General features: G+C 41.2%; 1 protein-coding gene across 2 annotated transcripts in view; it reads right to left on the bottom strand.

Moving 5' to 3' along the window:
- ARHGAP10 (Rho GTPase activating protein 10) overlaps positions 1-26,639 on the bottom strand; it is a 327,424-nt gene that overhangs the window by 220,560 nt on the left and 80,225 nt on the right. For both annotated transcript variants that reach the window (XM_036853059.1, XM_036853057.1), the window contains exons 2-3: positions 24,413-24,508; positions 24,278-24,339 (exon numbers count right to left, since the gene is read on the bottom strand). In XM_036853059.1, coding sequence (XP_036708954.1) covers positions 24,278-24,339; positions 24,413-24,508 — 158 coding nt within the window. The remainder of the gene's footprint in view (positions 1-24,277; positions 24,340-24,412; positions 24,509-26,639) is intronic.

Genomic DNA, 26,639 nt, shown 5'->3' with positions numbered 1-26,639 from the left:
TAGGAGCACCCCAACACATAAGGCAAATGCCAACAGCCATAAAATGGGAAATCAACAGTAACACAATCATAGTAGGGGACTTTAACACCCCACTTTCGCCAATGGACAGATCATCCAAAATGAAAATAAATAAGGAAACACAAGCTTTAAATGACACAATAAACAAGATGGACTTAACTGATATTTATAGGACATTCCATCCAAAAACACAAGAATATGCTTTTTTCTCAAGTGGTCATGGGACATTCTCCAGGATAGATCATATCTTGGGTCACAAATCAAGCACTGGTAAATTTAAGAAAATTGAAATCATATCAAGTATCTTTTCTGACCACAACACTATGAGACTAGATATCAATTACAGGAAAAGATCTGTAAAAAATACAAACACATGGAGGCTACACAATACACTACTTAATAATGAAGTGATCACTGAAGAAATCAAAGGGGAAATCAAAAAATACCTAGAAACAAATGACAATGGAGACACGATGACCCAAAACCTATGGGATGCAGCAAAAGCAGTTCTAAGAGGGAAGTTTATAGCAATACAATCCTACCTCAAGAAACAAGAAACATCTCAAACAACCTAACCTTTTACCTAAAGCAATTAGAGAAAGAAGAACAAAAAAAGCCCAAAGTTAGCAGAAGGAAAGAAATCATAAAGATCAGAACAGAAATAAATGAAAAACAAATGAAGGAAACAATAGCAAAGATCAATAAAACTAAAAGCTGGTTCTTTGAGAAGATACACAAAATTGATAAACCATTAGCCAGACTCATCAAGAAAAAAAGGGAGACTCAAATCAATAGAATTAGAAATGAAAAAGGAGAAATAACAACTGACACTGCAGAAATACAAAGGATCATGAGAGAGTACTACAACCAACTCTCTGCCAATAAAATAGACAACCTGGAAGAAATGGACAAATTCTTAGAAAAGCACAACCTTCTGACACTGAACCAGGAAGAAATAGAAAATATAAACAGACCAATCACAAACACTGAAAATGAGACTGTGAATAAAAATCTGCCAACAAACAAAAGCCTAGGACCAGATGGCTTCACAGGTGAATTCTTTCAAACATTTAGAGAAGAGCTAACACCTATCCTTCTCCAACTCCTCCAAAATACAGCAGAGGGAGGAACACTCCCAAACTCATTCTATGAGGCCACCATCACCCTGATACCAAATCCAAACAAAGATGTCACAAAGAAAGAAAACTACAGGTCAATATCACTGATAAACACAGACGCAAACATCCTCAACAAAATACTAGCAAACAGAATCCAGCAGCACATTAAAAGGATCATACACCATGATCAAGTGGGGTTTATCTCAAGAATGCAAGGATCCTTCAATATATGCAAATCAATCAATGTGATACACCATATTAAAAACTGAAGGATAGAAACCATATGATCATCTCAATAGATGCAGAAAAAGCTTTCTACAAAATTCAACACCCATTATGATAAAAACACTCCAGAAAGTGGGCATAGAGGGAACTTACCTCAACATAATAAAGGCCATATATGACAAACCCACAGCCAACATCGTTCTCAATGGGGAAAAACTGAAACCACTTCCTCTAAGATCAGGAACAAGACAAGGTTGCCCATTCTCGCCACTAGTATTCAACATAGTTTTGGAAGTTTTAGCCACAGCAATCAGAGAAGAAAAAGAAATAAAAGGAATCCAAATTGGAAAAGAAGAAGTAAAGCTGTCACTGTTTGGAGATGACATGATACTATACACAGAGAATCCTAAGGATGCTACCAGAAAACTACTAGAGCTAATCAATAAATTTGGTAGGGTAGCAGGATACAAAATTAATGCACAGAAATCTCTTGCATTCCTATACACTAATGATGAAACATCTGAAATAGAAATTAAGGGAACACTCCCATTTCCTACTGCAACAATAAGAATAAAATACCTAGGAATGAACCAACCTACGGAGACAAAAGACCTGTATGCAGAAAAAACTGTAAGACACTGATGAAAGAAATTAAAGATGATACAGATAGAGAGATACACTACGTTCTTGGATTGGAAGAATCAACATTGTGAAAATGACTATACTACCCAAAGCAATCTACAGATTCAATGCAATCCCTCTGAAACAAGCAATGGCATTTTTCACAGAACTAGAACAAAAATGTTCACAATTTGTATGGAAACACAAAAGACCCCGAATAGCCAAAGCAATCTTGAGAAAGAAAAACGGAGCTGGAGGAATCAGGTGCCCAGACTTCAGACTATATTACAAAGCTACAGTAATCAAGACAGTATGGTACTGGCAGAAAAACAGAAATATAGATCAATGGAACAGGAGAGAAAGCCCAGAGATAAACCCACGCACATATGGTCACCTTATTTTTGATAAAGGAGGCAAGAATGTACAATGGAGAAAAGACTAGCCTCTTCAATAAGTGGTGCTGGGAAAATTGGACAGCTACATGTAAAAGAATGAAATTAGAACACTCCCTAACACCATACACTAAAATAAACTCAAAATGGATTAAAGACCTAAAGAGGAAAACATAGGCAGAACACTCTATGACATAAATCACAGCAAGATCCTTTTTGACCCCCCTCCTAGAGAAATGGAAATAAAAACAAAAATAAACAAATGGGACCTAATGAAACTTAAAAGCTTTTGCACAGCAAAGGAAACCATAAAAAGACGAAGAGACAACCCTCAGAATGGGAGAAAATATTTTCAAATGAAGCAACTGACAAAGGATTAATCTCCAAAATTTACAAGCAGCTCATGCAGCTCAATATCAAAAAAAACAAACAACCCAATCCAAAAATGGGCAGAAGACCTAAATAGACATTTCTCCAAAGACGATATACAGATTGCCAACAAACACATGAAAGAATGCTCAACATCACTAATCATTAGAGAAATGCAAATCAAAACTACAATGAGGTATCAACTCATACCAGTCAGAATGGCCATCATCAAAAAATCTATAAATAATAAATGCTGGAGAGGATGTGGAGAAAACAGAACCCTCTTGCACTGTTGGTGGGAATGTGAATTGATACAGTCACTATGGAGAACAGTATGGATGTTCCTTAAAAAACTAAAAATAGAACTACCCATGACCCAGCAATCCCACTACTGGGCATATACCCTGAGAAAACCATAATTCAAAAAGAGTCATGTACCACAATGTTCATTGCAGCTCTGTTTACAATAGCCAGGACATGGAAGGAACCTATGTGTCAATCAACAGATGAACGGATAAAGAAGATGTGGTACATATATACAATGGAATATTACTCAGCCATTAAAAGAAACAAAATTGAGTTATTTGTAGTGAGGTGGATGAACCTAGAGTCTGTCATACAGAGTGAAGTAAGTCAGAAAGAGAAAAACAAATACCGTACGCTAACACACATATATGGAATTAAAAAAAAAAAAAAAGGCTCTGAAGAACCTAGGGGCAGGACAGGAATAAAGACACAGACGTAGAGAATGGACTTGAGGACACAGGTAGGGGGAAGCATAAGCTGGGACGAAGTGAGAGAGTGGCATGGACATATATACACTACCAAATGTAAAATAGATAGCTAGTGGGAAGCAGCTGCATAGCACAGGGAGATCAGCTCAGTGCTTTGTGACCACCTAGAGGGGTGGGAGAGGGAGGGTGGGAGGGAGACACAAGAGGGAGGAGATATGGGGATATATGTTTATGTATAGCTGATTCACTTTGTTATAAACAGAATCTAACACACCACTGTAAAGCAATTAGAGTCCAATAAGATGTTATAAAAACTTGTGAATCACTATATTGCACACCTGTAACTTACATAATACTGTACATAAACTATACTTCGATTTAAAATTTTTTAATAAAAATAAAAAATAAAATAAAAAAAGAATCTACAACAAACAATGCTGAAAATGCACACAGAAGGGAATATTTACCTAAGGAGAATGCATTTAACCACAATGTGCTGGTGAGTAGTAGTGTTCTCACCATTTCCAGAAGGATTCAGAATAGAAAAGCAAACCTCAAAACACTTGACAACAATGTGCCATCCCTCTTGTTACAAAAAAGGCCCCCAAAAATCCAAGCTTAAAATTACAGAAAAAAATAAGTGACTTACAACAGGAAAGGATTCTTCATTTAACCCTAGGCTCCTTTGCAGTGTTTCATTATGGAAGGGTTTCTCCCAAAGAGACCATTCATCCAGTGAGATGCGGAATCCTCAAAAAAAAATGATCCTGTCCACACTCGAGATGCCCAGAGCTTGCTTAAACTCTCTTCCCCAGGCCAGCCACTGGACTTCACTCACTCCAGCCCTGACAATTTGTTACTTAGGTATCAAAGAGTTGAGGCAACAGACTGAATTAAAAGCAATCACCAGTCAATGGAAAGGGATCATCTTCAAAATATGATAATTTTATCCTCTTCATATTGTAGGCCATGTGACCTGCAACAAGGGCAAACCAAAGAGCAGAGCAGGGACACAGCAGCACACGCCACGAATCCTGACGACTCGAAACGATATGGAATGCCCCAAGGTCCACCTGGGAAAGCGGATGAGAGGCTCTGCCATACATTTTCAAGGTGATCCAACTGACACACAACATCTCAAAATAATTTAAAGCTCACTTCCCTTAGCACCAGTATCATCTCCTAGGCATCCACACCTGGACCTAGCCTACTAGCGGTCCTGAATAAACCCACATATGATCGTCCATGGAGGCTGGATGAAGCAAGACAGGGGTTTAACTGTGTGAGCTGCAGAGAAATTAAAGAATGAATGAGATCTCAGCAATATCCATGGAAAGGAGGGAGAAAGGGGAAGACTGGAGTTGGTTTATAAATAAAAGGTGAGGACATTTGTGGGAACGACCCTTCTTCAAAAGGACGGCCACGAAGGACAGAATCAAAAGAAGACAATGGTTGAAACAGAACATGAGGTAAAGTGAAGTGAAGGCAGATTTTTTTTTTTAAGAAGATTGGTACTTGAAAGAAACCCACACAACATTACAACATTGTAAAGCAATTATACTCCAATAAAGATGTAAAAAAAAAGATGACAACACATCTCCATGCCCATGCGAAGACTCCAGAAAAGATGGTTCAAAGTCTCTAATGTGGGAGGAGACGGAATGCTGACCAGTCACAGGAAGAGAGATCCCGCCTGCCCCTGTAATAGGAAGCAAGGAGAAAGCAACGGCCCATTCAAATGGGTTTGTAGATTTCACGAACAGAAGCTGAAGGAGTTGCTACCAGATGGTTATTTTTTCCGAGAAGTACAAGGTAAGGTCAGTTCTCAAGATTTGAGGCATGCGGAGAAGTCTGAATAAAGCGGAGCATGAAGGAAGGAATCATTCCAAACAGGGAGGAGAGCACTTCCTGGGCTGAAGGCCCTTTGAGAGAGGTGAGCAGGAGTTTACGAGGACATCCATTGGGCTTTGTGAGACTGTCTCTAGCAAGGCAGGGAGAAGGTGAGCAGTTAAGATTCACCTGCGGTAAGAGTATGCCCGAGAGATGTAAGCCCATCAGCGTAACATGATGTGGTGTGCACAGTGCGGGTGAGAACAGGAAGCTGCCTGGGTGAGAGAAGACTTCCTGAGGGGATAATGCAGACCTGAGCCTGAAACAGGGCACAGGAGTTCTCCAGGCAAAGGATAAGAGTAAAAGAAAGGTCCTCCATGAGAGAGGGGAAAACAGCATTTCCAGTGCACGGAAGTACCAGCAATTCAGCATCACTAAAGCCCCTGAAGAAGTCAGGAAGCAGGGGAGGAGGTGGACGAGATCCGATGGGCTCCAGTGGCCACCAGAACAGGACCCAGAGATGCTCAGTCAGGGCTAGATGTGGGCGTCAACAACGTGGGTCCACGAAGACCTTTTAAAATTCAAATCCTGAAACTCCATAGCCTGGAGTAAACACTGTCGTTCACGAAAGGACCAGGCCACAAAGATTCCACATGAGCAATTTTATAGTTGTCCTTCACCTGGAGGATTTGATGCAATATTTGTCTGACTTCCAAGGGCTAGCACTAGTGTAGACAAAAAATATAAGGAGTTTCCACCTTACCACTGGCAGGTCAATAAGCCTATTTCCAAAACAAGGAAAACAGTAGTTGTGACAGGCACCACTATAATGCAATTCTTTAATAAAAAATGTTTTCGTTTTTTTAAAAATTTTTTATTGAAAATTATCATTTTCCTTCTTTAACAAAGTCTGATTATGTAATTTCTGAATTGAACCCTAGGCATTCTATTCAAGGACAAAATCATGAAGTAGCTGGTAAATGCTTCAGAGTAAGGCAATGTAGATTGAGAAAAAGAAGAAAACCATCTTTGTTGTTCAAAATAGAGACTCCATGAAATCTCTCAGTTCCTTTTATAAGTTCACAGAAGTGCTATATAATATTTGCTAGTAATAAGTGTATGGAAGTTTTCTAATGCCAAAACATGACTCTTCTTCCCCAGAGATAAATGCATACCAACTTTAGGGACTACACCTAAAACTCTAAGACAATTTCTGGTGGGGAAGGTTTCCAAATTTGAAAGAGACAGCTGCAGTAATAGTATGGAGAAGAGCTTTCAAATACTAACACATTAAAAATCAATCAGATAATTTAGAGAGAGAAAGCAGATTTAGAATGTGATTTTTTATAACCACACATATAAGACTATATAACTATATTTTTTCCCATAAAATACTTGAACCAGCCACAAAAAAAAAGTCATAAGAAGCCTTGCTAATGCGCCTTGGAAAGAGTTTTGGATAGTCTTGTATCTACATGAACATAAAACATGTTAACGAATCAGTTGGTCTCACCTTAGAGCAGGGGTCAGCCAACTTTTTCTACAGAAGGCCAGGTAGTAAATAATTTAGGCTTTGAGTCATACAGCCTCAGTTTCCAACTACTCAACTCTGCTATTTCAGCACAAAAGCAGTCATACATAGTGTATCAATGAGTATAGCTGTGGTCCACCAAAATTTCATTTATAAAATAGGTGAGGTGGGTTTGGCCCATGGGCCATGGTTGACTCAACCCTGCCTGAGAGAATTATCTTGAGAATCACAGCATAAGATGTTCTTTTTACTCTTATATGTTTGTATATTTTTTAAATGTACATTTGCAAGGCACCAAAAGTTGGGAGGGAAGGTTGAATGCTGGATGAGAATCACAGCTCAAGTAGCTCTCAACCTAAAAAGGATTCAAAAGTGGTGCCATAGAATTTGCCTGAGATAAGCAATCAACCAGGTTTCAGTCTTGAAAGGCAAATGCTTAAGTGTAAAAGGTATCTTAACAACAGCTCATGTGAATTTAATAGTGGACTTTTAACAGGGGCCGTAGCCCCCAAAAATTTGAGTTGACTGAAAGTTCAGCATGAACTAAAGTAGTCATTAATTGTCCTAGAAGATAATGAACACATACACAGGTTACATACATTGTTCAAATCCAAACAAGGTAATCATACAACTGTGTCCTGTAAAATCAGAACCTATCTGGACAGTATGGTCACCATATTTTAAGAGAGACATTCTCTAACTGAGGCAAAGCAGGAATGTGAGATGAGAAGGCTAAAAACGTTTAGAAGGAACAGGTTTAAAAAAAAAAAATCAGAGGTGTTTAATGAGACTGGGGAGGAAGAGAACATTTAGAGGGAACATGATGAAAGCTGTCTTCAAATATTTAAAAGGGTACCACATGAGAGAAGGAAAAATCATTTTGATTTGCCTGAAGAGGACAAAACCAGGTCTAACGAGGAGAAGCTACAGAGCAGGTTTGGGTTCGCCATCAAGAGGAATTCAGTACAAATTACAATGGACCCAGCAAGGTAGTGTGACACCTCCCCACCCACCACTCCTTCCATATCAACAAGTAGAAGCAAGTGACGGGCGTCCAGAGACAGAGTCACAGATTCCTGCACTGAGAGGAAGTTGGCCGAGGGAACCTCTGAGGTCCTACCCATCTCTCTGATTCTGGGATTCCACGTGAGCTGGGAGAGGCAGAAACACAAACTACATTTCAATGTTGCCTTATGATGGCAAACCACAGAATCCATCAAAACTTCACAATCCAAAGTAAAAGAACAAGCTTATTATATAACAGTCTGAAGGATTAAATTTTTTCCCACTGATAGAGTCTGAAACCCCTTTTTGTAAGACATTTGGATATGAGAGCTTAAATGTCTAAAAAGGAAAGAACAGATAGGGTAATATCTTTACCTACCCCTACAGTTTAAGCCAAAGCTGAGAATCTCTTGACAATACTAGTTGACCGGAAGAGAATCAGACTCTACTGGGGGGAGAAACCACTGCCGCTACTTCAAATTTCCCTCACGTTTGAGATCAAAGGCCAAGTTCTGATGTATTAATACATTCTAAAGAGAATGGGGCTTAGGACCAGAAACCCATATTCAGTAAAAAGGCAACAAAGGCAGAACTGCGTCCTAGGACATCTTTAGTAATTTTTTTCAAGTCTCAGTCCAGGTCAAACAATGAATAAACCAGCAGAAGCACGACATCCTGCCTTCCTAATCACTCAGCACTAACAAGGACAGACTGAGTCTAATGAAACAGAAGGAATTATGTCCATTCCCCACGGCCCTCGTTATTTTAAGCCTGGATTCCATGTGTTCTTGACCCCAAAGGAATGCATAATCTGAGAGCAAAGGAGAATTTCCACAATTTTCTCCCATGACTGTCCAGAGACTTCCCATTTCATTAGACTGAAGCGAAAACTCGACTTTCCAATTCCAACGTCAAGAACAGCAGCAAAGAAACCATTCAGCAAAGACATATTTCTTATTTTTCCTTGAAACAGAACCTTGAGAAAGGATGTCAAGGAACTCTCATACATATCTGAACATAAGGAATATTTTTCCCAAACTTGTCCCTTAGGAAAAAAGGGACTTAGCCCTATATAAGAATTCTTACACTCTCCTGAAGGAGTGCACTCCACATTATTTTGATGAACAAAGAATTGTTTGAGGAATCTTAGCCTAAAACGGCCCCAATCATATCTAGTTTCAGCTGCTTAGAGCTCACAAACAGGTCTGGGTTACAAACACAAGGGGAAGCTAAGAAATTTAAGAGATTTATTTATCATTCAGGAGATGACCTCAAATAAGTCAGTAATATTATTGAACACTTTTAAGTGGTCAGTAATATCATAAAAACCGCTCTAAAAAAACAAGCTAAGTAGTTGCATTAAGAAAGTCATGAATGTACATATATGTATAACTGAATCACTTTGCTGTACAGCAGAAGTTAACACAACGTTGTAAATCAACTAGACTTCAATAAAGTAAATTTTTTAAAAAAGAAAGTCATAAAAATACATCTCAGGGATAATTTTTTTTAAGTGAGACTGTCCAAATGTGCTCTAAGGGGGTACCTGTGGCTTGCGATAAAATTTCCAATGAAAGCACCAGAAAGATATTTTAAAAGGGGCTGTATCTCAAAGAACTCAGACGGATGTGGCCACGAGGAAAGCTGGGCTGAAAAATTCCGAATGTGTCCGTGATAAACACACTAATGTCAAAGTCGTCAAGAGTTGGAATAACTTTTTCATGAAATAAATGGGGAAAATATTCCTAAAGTATACGTTGATAATTTAATTTTTAAATACAGACACACATTTAATCAACTAAATAAAGAAAATACACATCTGATTATCTAGCAGACACATAAATGCATACCTAAAAGTATGTAAGTTCAAGCTATCCAAAAATTTTTTGTTTAATCTTTTCATGGGAAAATGGTGTTGCCTTACAATCAGGCATAAACATTATAGGTAGTGTATATCTGCCCTTTTGGGCTACCTGGTATTTGAAACCCCTTCCTATGTTTGAGGCATTCTCCTCCCAAATAGGGCAAAACCCACCTTCTACTATAAAAGCTGAAAATCACAGACACTTGCTTTCCCTGCCATCTTTCATGAGGTCCTGGCACCTGGCCAGAGTTCTACTAATCAGATGCTCCCACTCAAGAATTTGATTTGGAAGCTAGTGCTTAAAAAAAAACAGTGAACAGATTCTGGTGGGTGGTAGCAACTATTCCTGCCAGATGCAGCAGTTCCACCAACAACCACCAGGGGCAGTGGTGTTTCCTGGTGCACACTGTATTGCTCTACACACCTGGGGGCAACAGTGGTGACCGCCTTCTCCAAGCCCAGCTCTGTAGTGCAACTCAGCATCATTCCCGGTTCCCAAAAACTGATAAAGATACTGTAAGATACCTAATATTCTTTAATAAACTCCCTTTCTGTTCAGGCCAGGCAACTGAGAATCCAGATTAATATTTTTTAAACTTCAGAACCTTAAACAATCTTGTCAAACTGATTTCAGTACTATCCTTCTCAATATTCCTAAACAAGGTTTTTCTCCTGATTAAACCAATTCACTTTAATTAATGAGATTACTCCCCATCCACATGCATCCTTTGCTACCTTTTTCTCCATCTAACCAGTCTCTCCCTGTGCTATACCTTCCCCCATCAATCTAGGCTCAAATCTTAAAGGGAAAATTTAAATGAAGAATAGAGTCCTCCCACTTTTTTTTTAAAAGGCTCTAATGTTGGCAAAAAATGAAAAAGTTTCACAATTGGTTTTTCTAAAAGAACCCTGCTGCAGAGACAAATAGGAGGCCAACATTTTCTCATTTGGCCTTTGTCCTAACTAGTTCTGTTTTTAGACCATAGGAAAAATAATTCTCTTTTGTTGCCTGCATATTCTCAACTATAAAGAAGGATAATACCTGCTCTCTGTCTACTTAACACAATTAAGTAAAACAAAGAAGAGGATATCATGCTAGAAGCAATTTTAACTTCAAAATAAATAAATCCCTGGATGATATTTTATTTTTAAGCACAGCACAGGCTAAGCTGATCTCTCCTGGTAGAACAAAAATTAATGTAAAAATGAAATTAAATTTTATAGTGGTAATAGCTCAAACTCACAAGCTAAGAACTGGAGAGCATCTTAATGAACCCGTACACAGAGCTCTAACTGGGACACAGGTACAGAGGGACTGCACATTAATTCTGCAGAGTTTACACCTGAAAATTAGGAGCCAATTAATATGAAATGGCTCCTTGAATGTCTGATTCTTTCAGACCAAGGCAATTTCACTGAAAAGCCTAGGAACCATAATTTGTAAAATATTGACATATATTCCAAATTCATGACTTGACTTACCACACTTATGCTTTCATTCAGACAGTCCAAGAAGAAAAACACCCGAGTTTTTATCAACTTTCAATCCTAAACTCTGAATAGCTTGACACCTAACAAAACAAGAGGATTTGACCTCAAGGTCTGACAAGTTCTGCTCTGAGTTAATTCCCTCAATGTTTGGCCATGACCTAGCTCTCAAAAAAGATGTTAGGTCATTGTATCACAAAATTTTAAGATTCACTTAATGCCTATCTTCTACAAATATCTTAGCGTTCGTTGGGGGGAGAGGGGAGCATCAGTTTTGAAGGACAATCAAAAAAAAGTACCAATTTTACTCAGATTATTTAAATCAAACAGACCCCACCAGTAAAGGTTTTTGGTGTTGCTTTAAATCATACTTAGGAAAAATCGAGAATCTTCAAACAAAAGCTACTGGGTTTATTAGGAGTGAGTTAACCTAATAAGGATGTGCGGATATTTAACCTTGAGCCTCATTCCCTCTGTGCCTGAGGGACATAAAGACCTGGCCTGTATTTTTTAGACAAAATAAATATTTGGGCAGAACATCATGAGAAGGAATAAAACCCCACCGGAGTAAAAGACGAGCCTGTCAGAAAGCTGTAAAAGCATCATGAGAGAACTTGAAATTTGGGGGTTTTGTAGCTTTAAATAAGAAAATTTTAATTTCTGAGGTGAATGGTATTACTCAGTGGCACAGCTAGAAATGGAACCTCATGAATAAGAAGGCAATAAACTACTGAATCAAGAAAATATGAGACAAACTCTATTCAATACTCTATAATGGCCTACATGGGAAAAGAATCCAAAAAAAAAAAGTGGATATATGTATAACCGATTCACTCTGCTGTTCACCTGAAACTAATACAACACTGTAAATCAACTATACTCCAATAAAAATTAAAAAGAAAGAAAATACGAGACAGACAGAGACAGAAGTAGAAAGGAGAACTATTCAGCAAAGAACACCTACACTTCTGACCAACAACAAAGAGACAAGCTCTCCAGTCCTTCTGGGCTCCTTGAGTGGCCAAGAGGGAAAAGGGAGGGCCTGGGGCAGAAAGGCCCTTGACAGCTCGTTCTGCTATGCAACCAAGAGCTAAGCACCTCATCCTGGAAAAGGGCCTGAGTCCTCACTGTATCCTCAGGTGCTAGAACACTGCCCAGCTCATAATGGGCACTCAAACATATCTGTTTTATGAACGAAGTGGGATTCTCTCACAAATTTAGATAATATAAAGAACAGCATTTCTGGATCAATGCAACATTTCCTGCTGCTGGTGATAAGAGTCACCGTGAAGGCCCACGTTGAGTCTCCTGTATGGACACGTTCTCTCTCCTTCACAACAGTCTATGTCTGGATTAGACCAGGTCCTCTAAAAAGCAGACACCAAGACAGGGTTCAAAATACAACAAAATTATTAGGGGAAACGTCTATGAGAGAAAAGGGAGAAGGAGCCAGGGGAGGCTGGAAGAGCCAAGCAATGCAGGTCTGGCCCCAGGGGAAGGAGACAGTGGAAGAAGGAAGGTGGGGTCGACGCATGTTAGACTGCAGTGCGTTTCTAGAAAAAGTCTGACCAGACCATCAGGGACTCCTCGAGCCAAGGCTGCCTGTCAGAGGACTCCAGAGTCCCCAGGAATGAGCCTGCTTTAGTACCCCTGCTGTGCTCACTCACTGGCTGGGGAAAGACTTGGGAACCATGACCTTCACACTAAAGCAGCGAGGGAACCTTACAGCAGCTGGGCCCAATGGTCGATTCCACTCCCTGAAGCGGGAGATCTGGGGGTGCCTCATGGCTGCCACTGCTTCCAAAATCCATATTCTTTCCACTACACTATCATGGCCACTAGTCCTCCCCCTGGACCTCTAACAATTCCCATCACCACTGCAGTACTGTGTTTCATTAAATCTAACATGCCACTAATACTAAGACACTCCATATTTGTACATACTATTAAAAAAAACATGCTGATGATGACATCTTCATTTACTATCTTAACTCTAAGAGCTTTTATATTTACTGAAAAAGCTCTTTTGGCAGTTAGATATATTTTTTATCACATATCCCTCTTGTGTACACATTTTTAAAAAGACAATAAGCAAAATATATTTCAGATATTTCTAAAGCTTTTTCAGAGTCCAACTCTTCCAAATCACTTTTCAGCTCAGTCACCAATATCTGGTTTTCCCCACACATTTTTTCCTCTGTGCCATCAAGAATCTTGGAGCTGCATCGTTTCTTTAAGGGGTGCTCCGCTATGGTATCTGGGGTTTTCTTCCAAGATGATGGCACCCACTCTTTAGGTACTAATACTGGCACTTCCTTGACCCATCCAGAAGGTCTCAATGGCAGGTCTTCCATCCACCATCAGGGTTCATATTTCTTCCTTCAACGGTCCTTAAGTGGTTTGTTGATTGAAATAGTGAGAGGCTACAGCTGTCCAAACAGGCCAGGAGAATTAACAACCAAATTCACGTTTCCTCCTGACTGCTGCCTGGGGGATACACATCTACCTCACCCATATTCGAAGGTGATGGGGAGGGTATTAAATCTCGAGGAGCTAAAGGCAAGGACCAGGAGATAGGAGAAAGATTCTTTTCATCTCTGTCACCAACTTATTTTGTGATGTAAATCAAATCCCTCCACCTCACTGTTCCTCTTCCCCCCCACCTTTTTTTTTTTTTTCATTTAAGGGGTTAAATCTAAGTTTCCCTAAGTTCCCCCTCAGCTCTTTGTTTCAGGAGCCTAGGCCATACCTTTGAGTATTTCACGACAGGATCTGAATGAAAATATTTTCCTCATGAAACTGTGGATGCAGCTGAACTAATTCCCACTAAGGGAACCAGTCCTCTGGATGAGAGAGCTGACTGAGCGGGCTGGTCACGTTCTGGTGCCCCCTGTTGGAGGTGGGGGAGTAAACAGCAGGAGCCCACGCCTGCTTTTACTCTTTCACGTCAGTATTAACGGGGTTTATGGCAAGAGCTAGCTGATTCCCTAGAAGCAGAGAACAAGCCCAAGGAGCTGAAACACAGGAAACGTAAGTTTCAGTAGGGAAGCAACATGTGCCGATGACAAGGCTGTGAGGCCACAGATGACAGTGAGTCACCAATGGCGAGGACACTGAGTCAGGAGGCAAGGCCTCACATGACAAGGGTCAGCAAGGAGCCCAGGCCTCCTGCCTGTGACACGTGCACTCACGTTAGAAGTCTGATGTGAGTTAGTCCTGACTGTAACCTCTAGAGGATTCTAGGTCAGAAGAAGATCCAACTCTCAAAAGGTGCATTCCTGAAGAACAGGTTTCACCATGACATCTGCATCTGACCGAATTATAATGAATTTACAAGAAAAAGAGTGTTGTCAAATTGGAAAGGTCAGTTCCAAGGAGAAAAGTTCTTCATGAATTTCCATCACTGACAGGGGGAATTCCCTGGTGGTCCAGTGGTTAGGACTCCATGCTTTCACTGCTGTGGGCCCGGGTTTGATCCCTGGTCAGGGAACTAAGATCCCACAAGCTGCATGCAGCCAAAAAAAAAAAAAAAAAGTTTTAAAAAAAAGTTAGAACACTGACAGTTTTTAAACTAAACTGAGAAATGTTTTCGTAAGTTCAAGGGATATTCTTTCCCAGATGAATGTGCCTGCCAAGAGAATTCTGCGTAAAAAAAATGTCACTTTATCTGTAAAAGAACTGATTAAAGTAGGTTTGATATACCATATAATTAGATAACATTAAAGGCACAATCTTTCCAATGGCATGTAATACCTTAGATACTTATCACACTATAGGAACTCGTAAGCAAGGCTCAACACAAATTAAGGCACGCTAAAATTCCAAACAGCAGAAACCTGTTCCTTTATAATAAACTAATATAGTCCAAAATCCTTTGGAAACGACAAGTAAAAGCTTAGGGTCTTGAAGACTACTTTAACATCCTGGGAAGCATAAAGTTATCGAAAAGCAATTTATAGTGTTTCCAACTTTCAGACAGATCTAGCTACAAGACTACGACGAAAGCCAGTGGAGATTTCACTTGCACCCTAGGCCAGTGGTTCTGCTGTCAGCAGGTGGCACAATAACCTGGAGGGCTTATTAAAACACAGCCTGATGGGCCCCACCCCAGAGTTCCTGATTCAGTAGGTCTGGGGTGGGGCCCAAGAATTTGCATTTCTAGCAAGTTCCCACGTGATGCTGCTTTGAGAACCACTGCCCTAGGGTGTCCTAAAGAGAGAATATCATAAAAATTCCTCCCCAGAGATAAAAGATATTTAGTTCATTGTAACCAACAAATATTATTTTAATAACACCATGAAGGACTTTTGAAATTTTAAAAGAGTCAGAGAAAATTTGAAACAAAAATCAGTGTCAAAACCCCCAAAAGATATAGAAATCACTTAACCAAATGCTTCTGTAAGATCCTTGAGAAAATGAAAGAATGATGAGAAAGGAGTGAAGCAAATCAGACGAGGGTTGAAGAAACACCCACCGTGTCTTGCCTGGAAGCATCTAAACTACAGTTAAGTCCCCTACATACGAACCTTCAAGTTTCGAACTTTCAAAGATGCGAACGTGCATTCCACCATCGTCAGGTGTGAGTGAAATTGCAGCTTGCCCTCCGTCTCCTATTGCTGACAATCCTTCAGCTCTACCATCTCCCACCTCCTCTCCCTCCTCCAGTCAGTAACTCTTCTTGCCTGTTCACTCCACGCCAACCCCTGGATGCCAGCTGTTGTACTGTACTACTGTACTTTTCAAGGTACTGTACTGTAAGATTAAAAATGTTTTATTTTTTGTGTTTGTTTTTTATGTATTATTTGTGTGAAAAGTATTACAGTACAGTAATACTGTAATTACTATTACAGTACAGTACTATATAGCCAATGATATTAGTTGGGTACCTAGGCTAACTTTGTTAGACTCACGAACGCGCTCTCAGAACGGAACTCGGTTCATATGTAGGGGACTTACTGTATTAACAAAAGCCTTCGGGATTCAGAAGCCGAGTGCCTTCTTTATCGGGACGGAAGCTCAAGGCCAGTCACCCAGCAAGTGTTCCCTGGCCCAGTGTTTTCACAAGAGTGAAATCCGTTGTGGGGAAAAACATGGGGAAGAAAAAAAAAGAAAGAAAGAAATAGGTCTCAAAAGCCAAAAGAGTCTGTATACATGGGGCTTCCCTGGTGGCGCAGTGGTTGGGAATCCGCCTGCCAATGCAGGGGACATGGGTTCGATCCCTGGTCCGGGAGGATCCCACATGCCACGGAGCAACTAAGCCCAAGTGCCACAACTACTGAGCCCGCATGCTGCAACTACTGAGGCCCACATGCCTGGAGCCCATGCTCTGCAACAGGAGAAGCCACCGAAATGAGAGGCCCGTGCACCCCAACGAAGAGTAGCCCACCACAACTAGGGAAATCCCGCGCGCAGCAACAAAGACCCAACACAGCCAAAAGTAAATAATAAATAAATAAATTTATTTTTTTTTTTTAAAATGGTCCACGTCAAAAAAAAAAAAAACAAAAAAAAGTCTGTACACACAGGGTCTTCCTGCTCAAGGGGCAGAAGGATGCAGCTGGGGGACAAGACGCCCCCCATGTCTGCTGGCCAGCTCAGTCGCCCCCGGCCCCTTCTGGATGAGGAGGAAGCACCTTTTGTGGACCATCAGGCAGCAAGCTCTCCCTTCTCTCTCCCGGCGTCCCCTCCTCCCCCAAGCTTCCCTCCACCGCGGGGTCTCACGCAAATGCCCTGATGTGCCAGAACCTTCAGACACTGAGAGTCACGTTTCAGCAACAGACAAAAACTGAAAGGCAGGATGACAGGATGCATGAAGAGAAGTAAATGCAACATGAAGGGCTTTCAAAAGAACATCATGAACACGACGGCACTATTTTAAAAGTCCTTAAATTCCTGGACAGCTGCCCACCTCAGATAAGTACAGCATGTCCTGCCACGCCAGGGAGAACATGTCCGGAATTCTGGCAGGGAAACACCGCACAGGACTCTCCTTGGAGGACATGCACGGAAGCGACACAGCCGTCCTGGCCACTAACGGTACCCGGCTCTCCACCTCTAGGCTGGCAATATTATCAGGAAAAACTACTCGCTTGAAAACACTGTCCTGAAAAAGGCAATATTGGCCTTTTCAAGGACACAGCACAACCATTCATAGAAATTTGACTTTCCTGCATGGAGGGAACCACTGATTTCCTAGACTGGTCTTCTCTCCACTTTCCAATACTTCATTTTAACAGCTACAGAGCTGGACACTAGTGGGGGGCGGCAGGGCAGTGATATGCAAACACAGTCCTTCTTCATTCTCAAATTCAATCCGTTTTCCCTTAAGGAAGAAACTGGGGCTTCACTTCCATCTTTCCTTCCCTGGCTAACTCTGATGTGTCAACTCAGACCAGAAATGATGTCTCCAAAGCGCCTTCCCCGAATTCCCCAATAACTGTTACCACAATGCACACTCTCAGCAATCTCCCCAACAGACAGCCCGCCACTCAAGGGGAGGAACGATGCCTTTGTCTTGATGGCACTTGGCACAGTGCTTGGCACAGTGTTTGCTGAACTATCTAGCCTACTGAGGTAGAGAGGAGGCACGTGACCGTATACACCCAGTGGCTCAAAACCAACAAACAAGCGCATCTTCCTGACTGTTGAGCTTCCAGACTCATGTCTTTATATCTTAAAGCCCAAAGTCCTACATTTTAACATTTATTCAGGAGATGGAAAACTTTTTAAAAAAATATTTGGCATTGATCTTTGCCTTCTAAAACACAGATTATAGAAATTTTTTAATATTTTAATGACTCAGCCTTAATTATAAATGTCTAATTATTATGCTGCACCATCATTTAATTTAGGACTTTGGGAAATACTAATCACTTTTTTTTAATTGAAGTAGAGTTGATTTACAATGTTTTGCTGATTTCTGCTGTACAGCAAAGTGATTCAGTTATACATACATATACATTCTTTTTTATATTCTTTTCCATAATGGTTTATCACAGGATAACTGAATACAGTCCCCTGTGCTATACAGTAGGACCTTGTTGTTTATCCATTCTATATATAATAGTTTACATCTGCTAACCCCAAACTCCCAGTCCATTCCTCCCCCATCCCCGCAACCCACCCCAGCAACCACAATTCTGTTCTCTCTGTCCGTGAGTCTGCTTCTGTTTACGTGGCTTACGGGATCTTAGTTCCCCAACCAGGGATTGAACCCGTGCCCCTTGCAGTGGAAGTGCAGAGTACTAACCACTGGACCACCAGGGAATTCCTGTGTCACATTTTAGATTCCAAATATAAGTGATATCATATGGTATTTGTCTTTCTCTTTCTGACTTACTTCACTTATTATGATAATCTCTCATTCCATCCATGTTGCTGCAAATGGCATGATTTCATTCTTTTTTATGGCTGAGTAATATTCCATAGTGTGTGTGTGTGTGTGTGTGTGTGTGTGTGTGTGTGTACACATACATATACCACATCTTCTTTATCCATTCATCTGGATAGGTTGCTTCCATGCCTTAGCTATTGTAAATAGTGCTGCTATGAATATAGGGGTGCATGTATCTTTTTGAATTATAGTTTTGCCTGGATATATGCTCAGGAGCGGGATTGCTGGATCATATGGTAACTCTACTTTTTTGAGGAACCTCCATACTGTTCTCCATAGTGGCTGCACCAACTTACATTCCCACCAACAGTGTAGGAGTGTTCCTTTTCTCCACATCCTCTCCAGCATTTGTTATTTGTAAACTTCTGAATGATGGCCATTCTGACTAGTGTGAGGTGGTACCTCACTGTAGTTTTGATTTGCATTTCTCTAATAATTAGTGACGTTGAGCATCTTTTCATGTGCCCACTGACTAATCACTTTTAAAGATTAAGTGACCACAAAGACTTTGTTAAACTCTTAGAACCAATCTTAGAATATTTCTACCTCTGTTTTACAGCTATCATTTTGCATGCCTTTTTTAATATGTGGCTTTTAACATGCTGCTACTCTGTGACAATTTTAAGGAAAACATGAGTTTTTCAAAGTTCTCAGAAAGCACTGGCATCCACTTTAGCTCCTGAAAGGCCTTCCTTATCTCCTTGTCCCTGTGTTGGTGGGTATGAGCTTGTTAAACTATACAAAGACCCCCCCACAAGCCACGTCTCTGCCCCACAAAACTCCAGTTCAAATACTGCTTCTTTCACAAAGCCTTTCCCAACCAGCACAGGCTTAGCTGCTCCCCTCTCCAGGCAACCACACCCTATACTTTTGTTCAGCACTTAGTTTAACATATTTTAATTCACTTTTTACCAGTTACTCTCCAGGGCCACAATGGACACTTCTTGAGGGAGCTATCTTTTCTTATGCAAAAGTTTCAGGCTGGGGACTTCCCTGGTGGCGCAGTGGTTAAGGATCCGCCTGCCAATGCAGGGGACACGGGTTCGAGCCCTGGTCCGGGAAGAGCCCACATGCCGTGGAGCAACTAAGCCCATGCACTACAACTACTGAGCCTACACTCTAGAGCCCGTGAGCCACAACTACTGAGTCCGTGTGCCACAACTACTGAGCCCGTGGGCCATAACTACTGAAGCCTGCGTGCCTAGAGCCTGTTCTCCTCAACAAAGAGAAGCCACCGCAATGAGAAGCCCGCGCACCTCAACGAAGAGAAGCCTCCGCTCGCGGCAACTAGAGAAAGCCCGCATGCAGCAACGAAGACCCAATGCAGCCACAAAAAAAAAGTTTCAGGCTGGTGTGGAGGAAATCATCAAAGATTTGTTGTCTACTAAGTGTTCAAAGCTATTTAATGAACCAAAAGTAGCCATAATGATGCCACGCAATTTTCATGGTTTAAAAAAAAAAAAGTGATCACTGACTACCAAGATTAGACAGAAACACCCAAATAACGTCAATATGGGTTAAATGCCTTTTTTTTTCACTTTCGTTATTATTCATTTTATTATTATAACTCAATGATAACTCAGGAAGAGTGCTATTTTAAAGGTCTTTTAAAATGAATGGAAGAATATCAGGAATTCCTGTCAAGGGGAAAAGGGAGAAAGAAAAACCTATAGATTAAATGGGACTTAGAAACTTATCAGTCAAATGCAACGTATTTGGATCCAGATTCAAACCAACTGTTACGGGACACAGGTATGGGGAGGAAACAAAATGTAAATGAATATCAGGGGAAAAAAATGAATATGGTCTAATTCTTTGTAATCTCAAGGAATTATTATTATTTGTTTTTAGGTATGACAAGTATATTTTGGTTCATAAAGAGAGTTATCTTTGAGAGTTACATACTGAAGTATTTATGGATGAAACTATGTAATACTGGGCTTTCTGTCAAAACAATGAGGGTAGGGTAGTGAAGAGTACAGGAGAAACGAGACTGGTTGTGTGGCAATGGTTATCAAAGGCGAATACTGAGCACATGTAGTTTAATTATATTTTCCTTTTTGTTTGCGCATGCTCAAGATTTTCCAAACTAAAAAGTTAAACTAATAATTTTTTAAAAAGCATTAGGTGTCCTGTTAATTCTGTGGTTGGTAGTAACTGCCCTCCACTGCTTTCTGCCTTTGGATAGTTTCCTGCTATCCAGCAGGAACTGCCATTCCCACAAATGGGTTGTAACATGCTGTCCCATTCCTTTCTGAGGTTCGTGGCCTTATACAGACAACATCCTATTCCTACTTCTACCCAGCACTGGAAACCCAGCCCTGTCACCCTCATTCTGCCTAAGACAGAGACCCCATCAACCCCCATCACAGCTGAAGATTAAATCAATACGTCAGTTAACAACAGCTCTGAGAACCATGCTTTCTTTATCAGACAGCCTGGAGCTAAGACCACATTCCAGCCAACTCATCTCGAGGAACAAAAAAAGGAAATACAGTCGTCCCTCAGTATCCAGTGGGGACTGTTCCAGGATCCCCATGGACACCAAACCCCAAGGATGCTTAAGTCCCTTATATAAAATGGCATGGTATTTGCGTATAACCTATGCACACCCTCCTATATACTTTAAATCATCTCTAGATGATTTACAATATGTAATACAGGCAGACAGACCTCAGAGATATTGCAGGTTCAATTCCAGATCACTGCAATAATGCAAATGTTGCAGTAAAGTATTTTGTGATTTCCCAGTATATACAAGTTATGTTTTCACTATGCTGTGATTCATTAAGTATGCAATAATAGCATTATGTCTTCAAAAAACAACGTACATACCTTAATTTAAAAAAATACTTTATTGCTAAAAATGCAAACCATCATCTGAGCCTTCAGTGAGTTGTGATTTCTTTGCCACAGTAACGTTAAAGATCACTGATCACAGACCACCATAACAAATATAATAATAATAATGAGAAAGTTTGAACTATAACAAGAACTACCAAAATGTGACAGAGACAAAACGTGAGCAAATGCTATTGGAAAAATGGTGCCTGAAGACTTGCTTGACACAGGGTTGCCACAAACCTTCAATATATGAAAAACACAGCATCTGCGAAGCACAATAAAGCGAAGTGCAATAAAACAAGGTATGGGGGCTTCCCTGGTGGTGCAGTGGTTAAGAATCCGCCTACCAATGGAGGGGACACGGGTTTGAGCCCTGGTCTGGGAAGATCCCACATGTCGGGGAGCAACTAAGCCCATGCGCCATAACTGCTGAGCCTGCGCTCTACAGCCCGCGAGCCACAACTACCGAAGCCCATGCGCCTAGAGCCCGTGCTCCGCAACAAGAGAAGCCACCGCAATGAGAAGCCCACACACAGCAACGAAGAGTAGGCCCCGCCCACCACAACGCGCGCAGCAACGAAGACCCATAGCAGCCAAAAATAAATAATTTTTTTTTAAAAAACTAAAAAAAAAAAACAAAGTATGCCTGTACAAAAAAATACTATGTAAATAGTTGTGAACACAATGTAAATGCTAGGTAAAGAGTTGTCAGCACGTGGTAAATTCAAGTTTTGCTTTTTGGAACTTTCTGGAATTTTTTTCAAATATTTTTGATCTGCAGATGCAGAATCCGTGGATACAGAGGGCCAACTATAGAGTATCACTCTGTTTCTGTAGAGCTAAACTCCAGCACCACACTGCCTGAAACTCTCTTCCCCCAGATACCAGGATGCCTTCATAGTTCTCCACTGGAAAGGCCTTCCTTTCCTCGCCACTCTAGATGTAATGGTGCCCTGGCTCCTTGCTCTTCTCAATTTCAATTTTTTTTTTTTTGGCCATGCCACACGACTTGTGGGCTCTTAGCTGCCGGATCAGGGATTGAACTTGGGCCCTCGGCAGTGAGAGCCCAGAGTCCTAACCACTGGACCACCAGGGAATTCCCTCAATTTCATTTTGTAGCACTTATTGCTACTTGACAAGGTGTTATATATTTGTTCATTTATCACCTCCCCTTTCCAAAATGTAACCTCCGTGAGGGCAGGGACTTTGCTTTGTTTGCGGCTATGTGCTCAGATTCTAAACAGTAACTGAAACGTAAAAGGAGATCAAATACATATTTGCTGAATGCTCAGGATCCCAGGAAGATACAACTAAATATCAAAGAGGATTGAGAACAGAACGTTGATACTATTAACATAAACTAAGAACACTTTTACCACCCACACGTCCACACCCACTTCATGCAATAGAAGGGTGACTTCATGGCACTGCTGTTATTCACTCTCACATTTAGACTGCTCTAAACAGCTGAAAAATCTGTGACTACAGGAACACATGAATAAGGGTTACGTATGTCAGTTTGTGCCAGAAAAAACCTAGTGGGAGCACAGTACCTTCACGTGCCCGCTTCAGTATTTACAATAGGCACAAATCATCTCAGAATTTAGGGTGCAGTGCAAATTACACTAGAGCTTTTAGAGGCCATAGGTCTCTGTCATGCTTAAGTCAAAAATCAGTGCTTTCCTCCTACTTCTTCTCCTACTCCAATTCTACCAGCTAGAAATCCCCACCAGCCACCAGCCAGATTGCAGCAACATCTAGGAAGCTGGCCACGCTGGCAGGTGGTCCAGGGTGTCTGGTTGTGGCCTGACCGGGCTCTACCCCTCAGCTGCCATGCGATCCTGGGCAAGGTGCTGCACCTCCATTTCTGCATTTGTCAATTAGGGGGCAATCACAGAGTCTATTTCATAAGGCTGATGTGAGAATTAAATGACTTAATCGTAGGTAAACAGCTTAGACCAGTACCAGGCACAGAGTAAAGGTTAATTATCTTAGCTGCCATAGTCAATATTATTACCACCACATCTGAACCCCCTCATACACGTACACTTCAACATAATTCTAGGTAGTACTCATTCTCAAGAACATAGAAAAAATAGATGGCCATTTTTTTTTAAACCTGAAAAAACTGGTGAAAAATAGATAGGGTGTCATAATCCAATGGCGATTCTGCTGTAAATCTTTGTTGAATGAATGAGTATCAGGAGAGAAATACAAAGTTTTCAGAAAGGTGGGTAAATATTATTCAATACCCTCAAAACTCATGTTAAATAAGATCTACTCAATGCACTCAGCTTAGCATCCGGCACATGGAGAGCACTCAACAGAGGGTAGCTATTATTAGCTACTACTGTGATCATGTATCTCAAGGCAAAGTGGTATTTTAAAGACTTCCAGGTTCGAGCTCTCTTCCTCTCCACACAGCCTAGAAATCCACAGAAGACTGAGGCAAGCTCCAACTGTGCCCTGCTGTCCTCTCCATAAGATTTTCTGCTTTTGTCTTCTTAACATATTACGATTCTCCATGAGACTCGATTTAAATGCAACTGCTCCAGGGCTAACAAAAATCTAGAAAGCACTGATATACTTCAACGCAGTATTTTACAGATGAAGACACAGGGCCTTGGTCTAGAGGTCCAGCAACTTATCCAAGATCGTCACCAGGGTGGGCACCCCTGGGGAACTAGAAATCCAGGCTCCCCAAACCTCATCTGGGGATCTTTCCATTACTGTGCACTATTCATCCACGGACAAATGCACCAAAACTTCTACCAGAACCAGCTTCTAAACCCAGATTTCCCCCCCACTTAAAGATGGACTTGTTATTTTACACCCCACCACTCACCATAATTTCTCTCTGTTCTTCCAGATTCTTCAAAAAATTAGAAAATTCACGTAACGAAGCATCTGTAAGAAGAAAGGAATGATTATTTCATGGCCAAAGCAAAGGAAAGCCAACCAAAACCCGGTCTTTACGCACCTATGCAGCGTTCATCATCAGTCTCTGCATCGCCGATAAACTCAAATTTGAAGTCTCTGAGTGAATGAGCAAACTTCCGCTGGGCTGCCGAAAGACCTGGAAAGAAAGATGGAGTGATTACTTGGGTCCTTGTTTCAGGTCAAGGCTTAGCAGGAATTGATTCCTCCTCAGATGGCAGAGCTGTAGAGCTCTCCTCCCTGTGAGCTGTGAGGAGATACAACCCAACTCCTCGGCCAAGGGGCCCATCATCCCACCTGGGCACTCTCTGGTGGCTTGTCTTCTGTGCTAATGCTCTGGGATGGAGCAGGTGCGGGAGAAAATATATATATTGTTCCCGGAAGCACTTTCCCCTTCTCTACTCACTCAGGTCAGAACTTCCCGTACGCAAAAGTTCTGGCTATGATTAGGAGCACACACACCTGATAGTATCTCCCAGGGCTGGATGAGATCCAGCTGGCTGCCAGGGTCTCAAATATTAAGGGTCTCAAAGCTCAAAGTCAGCCAACCAGATGCCCTTAACTGATGGTCCAACTCCAGCCAGAGGATTCAAAGAGTGTTCATAGAAAACAGCAGCAGGAAGGGAAACCAAAGGCCACGCGCAAGTGGCAGAAAGAATTAATTCTGCAAAAGACCTACAGGTCCTCATTTTTTTTTCCTTTTTATTGTCGAGTCATAGAAAATAGTGGAAAACCCTGCTTCTACAACAGGCTAACAGTTATTTTATGAGCCATGCACCATGCTAGAGAATAGGTGTATTTTTAACTTCACTCAATACTCTTGAGAGATATATAAAAAAGATTATCTCTATTTTACCACGGAGTGCCAAAGCTCCGAGATGTTAGATAACTGGCACAAAGTCACACAGGTACGACATCAGCAAAGGTCTGGTCTATTCCAGAGCCATTTGTCCAAAACCCATGCCCTCACCAGGGTACCATTCTGCCTCTGGTCTAAAGCACTTTCAAAGAAGCTGCTCCCCGACTCCTGCACCCTGTATGGACCTTGGCTCACTACAATGAATACTGACAGATTGCGTTAAAGTAAACCTTCACGTCAAGCAAACTGAAAAGCTGAAAAGAACAAAACGCAATCCATAATTGCTGATAACAGTATTCACGCAAAAAAATAAATATGAACAAAAGCGAAGCACACAGTATAAATGCTAACGGCTGTTTTGAATAAGTTGGTAAGATAGTAGGAGCAGCAATCGTCTCTTTTTTAGTCGTTGTATTATAGCTAACAGACAAGGCATGAAAGCAAAAAATTATTTTCACATTGGAAAATGCTCTTTTTTTTTTTTAACCAACTCTTGACCTCCAGTCATTAAGTACAATGGTTCCCCAATGCCCTCCTCGACAAGCCGCTTCCTCTCACTTCTTAAACTTTCTAATCATGCTCACCAGCTCTTTCAGCTGCTGTCGTGGTCTAGTTTCATGTTTTAATTTTTCTTAACAGACTCTATTTTGGAGTAGTTTTAGGTTCACAGCAAAGCTGGGCACAAGGTACAGAGATTTCCCCTAGACTCCCTGCCCGGACACACGCATATCTTCCCCCATTATCAACATCCTCCACTGTCACAGTTTTTGAAACTTCATTCTTCCAAAGCTAAACCAGAAACCTTTTAGAAGATGATACAGGATTGTCATTTCTTACCCTTGGAGTAGAGAAGAAAAGCAAAACCATAATGTAAAATGTGATGGATTGCAAGCGTGGTCTGAATTCTCCACCCCTCCTTTGTAGGAGCTTCTCTTTTCAATGGGACTCTGCAACTCCTCGGGTAAAAGGTAGCGTCTATTTTCCCACCCCTTGAATCCGGGCTGGTCTTGCGGCCAAAGAACGTGGTGGAAGTGACACTGTGCTAATTCGGAGCCTCTAGCTCTAGAACCTTTGCAGAGCCACGCTCCACTCCCTTGGAAGCCTCTGGCGTCCACGTGATCAAGCCCACACTAGCCTGCTGGGTGATGAAAGACATGTCGCCCAGGCCCCCTACCTATTGCCCCATCGGTCAGACATCCCACCCTCAGAAGCAGAGCTTCCCGCCATGCAGGAGGCAGTCCAGATGAGACCATACTGCCCAGTGAGCTGAGTCCAAACTGAAATAAATAAATGGCTGCTGTTTAGGCCACTAGAGGTGGGGGTGATTTGTTACAAAGCAATAAATAGACTAATATAGAAAGATCAAAAAATTTGACTGCATTAAAATTTTAAAGACATAAAAAGAGTGAAG

Source organism: Balaenoptera musculus, chromosome 5 (genome assembly GCF_009873245.2).
Source record: "Balaenoptera musculus isolate JJ_BM4_2016_0621 chromosome 5, mBalMus1.pri.v3, whole genome shotgun sequence".
Lineage (NCBI taxonomy): Eukaryota > Metazoa > Chordata > Mammalia > Artiodactyla > Balaenopteridae > Balaenoptera > Balaenoptera musculus.
The sequence above is the reverse complement of the archived record's forward strand: the minus strand, read 5'-3'. Positions and strand labels throughout refer to the sequence as shown.